The sequence below is a fragment of the Motacilla alba genome, chromosome 2 (genome assembly GCF_015832195.1).
Source record: "Motacilla alba alba isolate MOTALB_02 chromosome 2, Motacilla_alba_V1.0_pri, whole genome shotgun sequence".
Lineage (NCBI taxonomy): Eukaryota > Metazoa > Chordata > Aves > Passeriformes > Motacillidae > Motacilla > Motacilla alba.
Window position 1 is genome coordinate 128519129 of NC_052017.1, and position 10044 is coordinate 128529172.

The 10044-nt window shown below is 39.5% G+C and overlaps 1 protein-coding gene across 4 annotated transcripts in view; it reads left to right on the forward strand.

Annotated features, from left to right (window-relative positions):
* The window catches only part of LOC119697904 (neural-cadherin-like), a 55689-nt gene extending 46701 nt beyond the window's left edge, over positions 1-8988 (forward strand). For 2 of the 4 annotated variants that reach the window (XM_038129270.1, XM_038129272.1), the window contains 6 exons: positions 1731-1897; positions 2538-2802; positions 3656-3836; positions 5292-5545; positions 6457-6611; positions 7039-8988. In XM_038129270.1, the coding sequence (XP_037985198.1) occupies positions 1731-1897; positions 2538-2802; positions 3656-3836; positions 5292-5545; positions 6457-6611; positions 7039-7440 (1424 nt within the window). In that variant the 3' untranslated portion in view covers positions 7441-8988. Of the gene's footprint in view, positions 1-1730; positions 1898-2537; positions 2803-3655; positions 3837-5291; positions 5546-6168; positions 6227-6456; positions 6612-7038 lie in introns of those variants that run through there. The other 2 variants (XM_038129271.1, XR_005255994.1) reach the window with 2 other exon arrangements.
* The last annotated feature ends 1056 nt before the right edge of the window (positions 8989-10044 follow it).

Here is a 10044-nt window from a genome sequence, read left to right on the forward strand (position 1 = left end):
GGAATTAATGAACAGGACAATAGTGCATTAGATATATTCTTTCAGCTCAATGCACTTAATTTTCCTTCTTGTATACAGAACAATAATACCCTATGCAGGCAGCCAGACCCTCTCTTCTTTCTCCATCTGCCACACAAGACTTAAAAAGTGTAACAGTAAATTACTCAGTGGAAGCCCTGTCTGTTCAATGAGGGGGAGGACTGGAATTATAATTGTCATGGTCTAGGCCTGGAGCATTCACTGTTTTAGGTGTTCAAAATGAACAAAAAATTGGTTAATATAGTTAAGCTATTTGTATTACAGCCAGATATACTGGTTTATAAACATCTGCCTGGATTCAAATCCCACTCTGTTTTGCATCATTTTTAAATGTTGCCTCATAAGCCCAGCTGCTGTATTGGTTCTATCCTAATTACTGTGGGACACACCAAGGACTCAGAAAACAACTGTTCAAAAGCTGTAAGTCATATCCGGATGTAACAGAAAAACTTTGATTGGCACCAGCTTCTTCTAATATATTGGGCTGCAAAATGCTGGTGTGCAGCTGGTACTTTATGAATGACTGTGACATGCTCACAGCAAGGAGCAGACAGCTGAGGACAGGAGTCACTGGAGCATCCCAGGAAAACCCATGCCTGCTCATCAGCTAGAACCTGTAGCTGCAGAGACAGCAAACAAGAAAGAAATGGGTTAAGAAAGATAATGGGGGGGGGGGATCCTAGAGGAGAAAACATGCTTCAAGAAAGGAAAGAGAGAAGACAAACAGTGAAAGGAAAAGAGAGTGCAAAAATTAAGTCTCTTGATCATTTGATATTTCATGTCCTGGGAACCAAACTAAATGCCCCAGGATGAGCTGGGTACTCTTTGGATTTCTACTTGCATAACACTGATGTCTGAGGAGCTGTTGGTGACACAGTGTCTGTCCTGTCTATTAACTAACTTGAAGTATCTCTTTTTTGGTGAAAAGAAATTTCTTATTTTCAACTAAGCTTGGCCCAAAACAGATCTAGAATTGCTGTCAAGTAATGAGACTGAAATAGATGCCTTCTCTGCAAGAGCATCAGGGCCTGGGTAGTTTAGTGGTGTTTGATTTCCACAGAAGTGTGCAGTGCAACTTCATCAAACTCTGTGCTGGACCCTGGGTTCCTCAGAGGGATAGGGAAACAAATCATTTCAGTGCATTTTCCCTAGTTAAAATAGCTAGCTTAATCTCCCTTTGTAGTTCAAAATGTCCTGTGCCTTCCCTGAGGCTTTCTCTTGTGCCAACTAAAATGGGAAGTAAAGTGCATATTTTCTAATAGTGGGGGTTTTAACCACGGGACTAAACTACTGAAGGAAATGTTTGATTCTTTTCTTTGGTTGGTTTTTTTTGGGAGTTGTTTTTCTATTTTTCAGATCAACACAAGCTACTTCAGTGGAAAATATGCTTCAGATTTGGGTACAGTGTAGGAGTGATTGGGTAGAACATATAGCTTGTAACAGGCAGATTGCAAGAGACAGTATCCAATTGTCCCTTTCCTGCCTAAATTCTGAATCCTCGATTTGTTGGTTTTCTCTTAATTCCCTTTGAAGTGGGACCGAGGTTGCTTTCCACGATGCTTCATTGTATTGCCAAAGTACCTTAAGATCTAAAACTCTGGCATTCAGCGCTAGTAAATTCTCAAAGAGCAGAAATCTGAAGGAGCAGCCATTTCTGAGGCTTTCACTTTGATTTTGTGTGCTGTGCTCAGTTCTTCCAGAATGGGCTTTCGGAAGGGACAGCTGGATCCATTATGAGCCAAGGAGCATCCTCAGCACTCGAAGCACGCGGATCCAGCTGCTGGTGCGCACCCGGATCTCCCACAGCACCCTTGTCAGCTTGGCCTCTGCGGATGGGAACGGATACATCCGACTGGAGGTGAGCAGAGCTGCTCTGCTTGAGCGCTCTCACTTTGTCATGGAGTACCACAGTGAGAGTTCCTGATTAGACACTTGTTCTGTCATGTAATAAAGAGCGAGAATTTTCCATATGAGGGTAACTACTCTCATTTGCATTGTCCTTCTCAGTATTACTCTTTCATGGCATAAATTCTAGTTTGCACTGCCTGTAAAATGTCCATGTGATGTATGTGAATGAAGAAGATTGTTCTGCCTGTCCTGCTTGCTTTTTCCCTTGGCTTCTCTCTCTCCCTGTCTGTAAAACTTGCCTCTACATTTTTGTTGCTGTTAAAAAAAGCTGTCTGGACTATACTAGCCAGAGAGAGGCTAATTATTCTAATTGAAACCAGAGGGTCAGCTGGGAAGACTTAGAGGTAGATATCAGTAGGGAGAAGACTGATCAAAGAGTCCATGTGAGTTAGAAGAGTGGCCTGTAAAAAGAGTTGATAATTCCTGCACCTGCAGTTTTCTTGTGGTAACATTTATCTGGGAATAAAACACTTAAAAATAAGAGTGCCATTTCCATTTTAAAAACTCACATCCATTTCTTGGGGCAGGACTGTGTAATAAACTTTAGAAGTGCATTTCTGTTTTCAAAGGTCTTTATCATCTCCTTCTAGGTGGTTGAGGGTTTCTTTAGTGTTAACTTCAGTTTGGGGGACAAAAATCACTCATTGAGAATGAGAACATTACGTATAAACAATGGCCAGTGGGTTCTTCTGACCATGGAGCGCTACAACAATGAATTTACCCTGCGTGTTAACAGTGGTGGAGGGAATCAAGAAGTCACCTCTGTCTTGGGTGTGGATAGATGGTTTGAAATGGATTGGGCAAGCATCGTGCTAGGAAACCGCCTTCCCAGTCATTCAGAGAGTGATTTCCAAGGTAAGTGATATAATGGATTCCTAACAGGGGGGAATTAAAGCCTGAAAGTGGCATCTTTGAGTGTATTGGATAGTCTAAAATCCAGGTAACAATTCCCATGTGGACTACTATGCCCTTCCTTCACTGAGGAATTCAGTGTTCAACCCTATGTGCCATTGTATCTGGTTCTAGTGAAGACATGAGATTCCCTGTAAATATTTTAAAAAATAGCACTTCAATTTTTTGTTTCATAGAATCATAGAATGGGTTGGAAGAGGTCCTAAAGATTATCTCCTTCCAAACCTTCTGGCAGGGGCACTTCTCCTGGATCAGGGTTTCTCATGCCTCAAGCAGTGTACTTATGGTGTGATCTTCACTCCTGTTTTTGTCTTGGAAGGATTTAAGGAACAGGCAACACAACTTTTGGCAGGAGGAGAAAGAATTACAAAGCAATTTGTGCTCTCCTGATTTCTTGGGGTTGAGTGCTGACACTTTGAGATTGTCATTCAACAAAAAGACAGTTTTTCCGATTCTGTTGCTTTTTATTCAGCCTCACTTTTAAGATTATATCTTAAATCTAAATTGATTTACTGGAGTAGTTCTGATTCATAGCACCGTTCTGCTGAACTGTGGTATTGGTATAGTGCAGCTCTCCTGGAGAAGTATTGTCAATCTGTAGATTGACCAGAGCACAAGAGACATATTTTCAGTAGCTCACCTAAAATAAACCTGAGGAGTATAAGGATATTTTTAAACAATGTTTTAAGTATTCTTCAATGCTCCAAGTTCCCACTTATGTGCTGGGGGCAAGGCCTGAGGTGGGGAAGCAGCTAACTGAACATGCTCCTGTGCATGCTCCTCTGCTTTGTTGCAGGCTGCATGCGTGATGTCCAGCTGGATGGCCAGCCGCTCCTCATGGAGGGCAGGAGCACAGAGTTCGGATTAATTTTGAGGCGGCAAGGGGTCACCATGGGATGTCATTCCAGTGCCTGCAGCAGCCAGCCCTGTTACAGCCCCTTCCTTTGTGTAGACCTTTGGAGAAAATACGAGTGCCGGTACATGAAGCTTTTGTTTTCATCCAGGGATGGCTGGGAAGCTCTTTCTTTCCACCTCTGACCAGGCAACTTGCTTCTAACAGTGAAATTCCCTGTGGCTGCTGTCCAGAGAGAGCCATTCTGAGGACAAATCCTTCTTTCCATCTCATCTCCTGTCATGGACTAGACTTGCCTTTCTCTGCAAGTCTGATGTGCAGAAAAATTACTAATTACTCCACCTTTTTTTTCCCATGGTGAAAAGATCACCAGAAGACCAGTAAGAAAATTAAATCTCCTTTTATAAAAGGTGGATTGCAAAAGCTTTGGTCTGTCCTCTGTATGAAAATACTAATACAGTGTATATATACACTTATAGTGTATATAGACAGTGTGTGTCTCTATATACTCATTGATATATACATATATGTATATAAAAATATATATATTTTTATAAATATGTGTATATTGCAAATACAATACATATTTGCATATATTTCCTGTAAAGAAGTTGAAACGAAATTAATCATAATTTTTTTTCAAATTAATCATAATTTTTATGACTGAATGAGACTTTCAAAATCAGATTGTCACAAAACCTGATTCAAGAATTGGCTTCCCAGGGCCAGGGCCAAAGCCCAACAGCTGTTATCCTACACAGTTAATTTCTGGGAGAAGATCCGCTATTTAAAGAAAAATTTCAAAATATTTATTAAAATATGCAAATCAAAATACAGGCATTTCTGTTTAAAAAACCCAAACATAAATACACACAGGACTGAGAGGAGGAGTCACTTGAATTCTTGGAATTCAGACAAAACTTGTGAAGTCTGGTGATTCTTTGCTAGAAGAGGCTGTTAGATGGTTTTAAGTGTACTTGGGGACACTCCATTCTTCAGACTGCTTCTGAAAGAACAATATGAAGTCTCTGCCATTTTTTCAGTAGAATTTTTTCTTTGGATTGCAGAAAGAAATCTCTGACCTCACACTATACATCCAAGGCCTCTCCAATTACACGCAAGAAGAAATCAATCCTAAAAGACAAGACAAGTCATTCTGAAGAGGTCAATCACATTTCTCCCCAGGGTCCAAAGGAACATTACTAAACTTATACCACATGCTCACTAGCTCTTTTCCTACTGATCTCAGCTGTCCGTTTTCTTTCAGGGGCTTTGATTAGAACATGGATTGAGAAAAAGTGTTAGTCAGAAAGTCATGGCTCCCTCTTTTAAGGAAACAGTGAAGCTGTTCTGCATATCTTCTGGATCTCGAAACCAGAACATGTGTTCATGTTTTCATAAGTCTACTAGCTCACTAAGTTAGACTTTCCATGTATTTCAAACTTTCAATGTGGATTTGTGGTTTGCTTGAGAATAATTAAACTTTACTTTAAGAAACAGTAACCAACTTTGCACAAAACAACATACAGTTCCAGATGCTTTGCTTGCCTATAAGATATCATCTGCTTTGGTTGTTCAGGTGCCCAGCTGGGAAAGTAGAAGTGACTGACACCCTTACAGGGCTCAGACACTGTACCTCATCCCCTTGTGGACACTGGACCTGTAGGAATGGGGGTACCTGTGTGGCTCAATCCCAAGACAAGACTATCTGCCAGTGCCCCGAAGGTTACAAGGGAAGATGGTGTGAAATTAGCCAGGTGAAGGCTGGAAGACCTGTTGGACTAAGCTCTGGCTCTATTCTGGCAATCAGCATGTGCCTCCTTGTCTTCCTAGGTAGGAGACCATGTACCCTTTTTCCTTATTTTTAATCTTGTACCTTGTTCCACTGAATTAAGTCTGCTTTACCTTTGAGTGTTGTGATCAGTATTTCTCCTTTTCTGGAGATCACTATTTGAGGAAGCTAAGGTACAGACATCAGCACATCGTTACAGTTTACTTGCTTTGAAGACAGTTCTAGCAATGTTAGGACTTTTCCAGAGTCACTTACTTTCAATTCTTCTTAAGTAAGAGCTTTCCAACTTTCTGTGCAGCTCTGTGTGCAGCCACATCCATTTGAAACTCCCACCTGCCCTGAGCCCTTACATTTATAGTAGGTAGGACATACAGCCACATATGCTCTTCACATATTAGGAAGGAAGAGATGTACAAAGTTCATGGTCTTAAAAGGCAAGCCTCATTAAAAGTGCAGGCAGAGAGAGATATTCACAGTGTGTCCTTTTTCAGCTGCACTTTGGCTGAAAAATTAATAACACTACAAATTAATAAGACCATAAAACTATGTTCATGTTGATAAACTGCACACACATCTCATAATAGCAATGACTCCATGATTATATTACACTTGTAACCTTCATTAAAACAGTGGTTTACTTACTTTGGGTATCTTATTTACTCAGGATTGGTGAAAGGCCAGAGATTGGCCAAAATGCCTTCTATTTAAATGGATTCCTTTAGGTAAGTAAAATACCCTTTTAATGAAGTTTATGATGTAATATACATTGATTATTCTTTACATTCATGAATTTTAGTTGTTTATATAGTAATAATACTCATTACTGACCTGCAAATTTAGTTGTCAAATTAAGAGTTGATTTAATATCTCAGGAATCATATAACTACTTGTTTATCATGCACTATACCTTTTCATACGTCATATAACAAATATGTGTCTTTATTTCTTCCAGCACTCTTGGTTTCCTACACAGTGTGGAGTCAGTGGGGAAGTTCAGGGTTTCGGAAAGGAGGAATTTACCACATTCCTGAAGAGCGTGAAAGCTGGGAAGATGTTAGAGAAAATGTCTTCAATTATAATGAAGAAGGAGGTGGAGAACGTGACCAGGTATGATGCAGCTTCAATCCAGCTTTGCAAATCCAACATCTCCTCACTTTCCTTTCCCAGACCTTTTAAGGTTAATAAGTTAACTTATCAAACTGGCTTTTTTTCTTCTTTTTTTTATTAACCTGAAGTCCTCTGAAGTGGCAGGCTTCTATTTCAGCCCCGTCTGTACCTTTAATGATGCTGGTCATGTGTGCCCACTTTCAAGGGAGCTGCTTTGGACACATTATTGCTGATTCAACTGAAAATTATTATTACACAAAGGGATTTGGTATGATCTGAACTTAGTCCTCTGAACTAGGCACTCTCTTCTTCAGCTTGTAGAAAACTCACAGAATTGTCTTGTGTTGCCTTGTGTTGTAAAACATTTTTTGAATCAGTTCCCCTTTGAGTTGTTTCTCTCTGATATTTGCATTCTCTTTGTTTCCAGAATGCTTACGATATAGATGAACTGAAGAAACCTCTCCATAAAATTCCCCGCTCCTCCTTGCGAGCAGCTGCTCCACACTCCAGGACACCAACTGGCCCAAAAAGAGACTCACTCCCAAAGCATGCACATCAAAAGCAATCAATATCAGCTGTTACCAGCATCCCAGACTTCAGGGAATATGTTTCTCAAATCATACGGGATGCAGACAATGATCTAAAGAGTCTTCCAGCTGACACTATTCATCTTTACTGCTTGGAAGGGCAATGCTCTCTGGCAGGGAGCCTTAGCTCATTAGATTCCATCAGTGGGGATGAAGATCTAAATTATGATTGCCTCCAAGAGTGGGGGTCAAAGTTTGAGAAGCTTAAAGAACTCTATGCAGTCTCAAATGAAAATTTATAACCAGAGCTAAAGGAACTTGACACATTGTCATGACATATGGACACTACTTTTAAAAAAATGCCCTTTTTTTATATATAAGTTACATCAAGTAACTTACATGACTCAAGTTTTTAGATAAAATAGCATCATATACTCTCTTTTCCCAGGAGTGATAATCTGAATAATCTTTTTATATGCACTGTACAAAGTTATTTCATTATATAAGTACAAAGATTTTTAAAGCATGAATTTTCTTGAAAACTTTGGAATGTAGGATAGCTATAGAATAGTATTATAATATCCCTTTTTATTTGTGTAGACCACAGTGACTTACTAGAATTATCCTGGATGCAAGAACTTGAATTGTTTTCTCCCTAGTATTAATGTGAAACCTATCAGGCGGGTAACAATGCATAGGGCATTCTTTTTTAAAACTGAATTAATTTTAGACTGTAAAATACTTGTGACCAATGTTAAATATAAAACATTTACAATTTCTGGTTTCTTGTCAGCTTTTATTGTATCCTCCTAAACTCTACCCTTCTGTGACATGACACACACCACCTCACTCACAGGCTGCCCAACTCTGTGGGACTTTTTCTGTCTGACTCTTTTTCTAACTGCCTGTACCAAGAGGAAAAGAGTAGCAAGATCCCATGCATGAACATGACTTTGTGACAATTTTACACTCTTAAAGGCAGTTGTGAGACCTAGAAAAAGTTTCTGTTCAGTAAACTTTTATGTCCAACTTTGATTTTCACATGGAACCCTTCTTCAAAGTGTGCAGCTGGAAAACAGAAGAGCTGCTAGCAGGTGTGAAGACAAGCAAGAAGGGCACCCAGGCAAAAGTTGGAACTGAATTCTTTCAATCAGGACAGTCATTGTAAAAATTGGGATCCTCAAAACAGAAAGCATGGGAAACCTAGCCTCTACTCCTTTGCCTCCTCCTGCTCTCCAAAAACCAACTGGGTTTAGTATGGAAAAAAGGGAATCAGAAGCCTCTGAAATCTGACGTTGACTTGAACACCCACCTCTGTGATCATGGGCAAATCACCTTGTTCTTTCCCTTTCTCTCTTAACTCTCTGAAGCTGGGGCTCCCCTCTTGGGCAGCTCCCAATGCATGGGGTGATGTCTGAATGTTAATAGGTGCTTACAAAGTGCTTGTAAGCTCTGAAGCACCAAGGGGGTTTTAACTGTTTTCAGTTCAGTGGGATTTTTAAATTACCATGATACTCAACATTTGTTTTTTTTATCAAAGTCTTGACACTTGCTTTGATTTATTATTAATGTTTTAAAATTAGATTTTTCATCACTCTTCATCATTTTACTTGGCATAAAGAATGCAAATGTAAATTAGTTTTGTACCTAGAGGCAAGATTTGAATACTATTAGAACAAACAGTTTAGGACTGAACAAAAGTAACATGTGAACTGAATGAAACAATTTGCATTCATTTAATAAAATTATTTGTATCAATTACACTAAATTAGTAATATTTTTTAGAAAGATTTGGAGAAGGAGTCACCACGAGCCACTCCTTCATGCCCTAACCTCACATGGCTGGGCACTAGTTGTTCTTACAAAGTCATAAAAAATAAATATGGTGGATATATTAGCATATAGCCACATCTTGTTTAATGTAAATTTTTCCTCCTTTATAAAGATATATGTGTAGTGTAGTAAGAAACAACAACATTTCTCATATGTGATTGCTGCAAATGAAAACTGCTGAGCCACAGAACTTCAGAAAGGTGATTCTTCCAAGTGTTGAATTCTTACAACATTTTCATAAAGTGGATATACATTTTCATTGCTCTTTATTAAGTTGCCTCTTCTGAACTTGGTATCAGGTAAAGCTTAGCATTATTATTGGTAAACTGTCTCTTCCAAAAGAGACTAATTTGAACCATGTGCTGCAAATCATGCTAACAGACCATGATCTCCCTGAGGGTTATTTTGTAATTCATATTCTGCAACTGAGCATTTTATATTTGGATGCATTAAATAACTCAGGAAAACTGAAGCAGTAGTTAATTTTTTCCCTCAAATAACTGAACACACAAAGTAACATGCACGACAGAAGATAAATTGCATTGAACTCAGTCATTGAACATGTAATGGACTTCTCTCCTCATGGAAGGTGAGAAAGAAGAACTTTCCTCTATCTTCTTGGGTCACTTATAGCAAGGTGCAGAATGCTTATAGCTGAGAGCTGCACTTGACAGCCCCAAGAGTCACATCACTTGCCTGAAAGCATGGTCCAAACACTTCTTGAACTGCCAGGCTTGGTGCTGAAACCACTTCCCTGGGTAGCCCATTCCATTGCCCAACCACCCTCTGGGTGAAAAACTTTTCTAGTACTGTAATATTATTGTATGTAATCCTATATCTACCTTGCAAACCTCCTGTGCAGCCTTTGTGAACTCTTCTCTTGGTAAAATATTAAAGAAACTCAACCAAATTACTGAAATAGATAAAAGCTTCTGCTAGTCATCCTGCTTCTTCTCAGGACATACATGCTCTAAGAAACAGGGATACCTGAAAAGCTTCAGAACCAGACCCTGGCTAGTTGCAGATGAGAGAGTGGCACAGTCCGATGTGGCCTGCCATGCAAATACGGACAC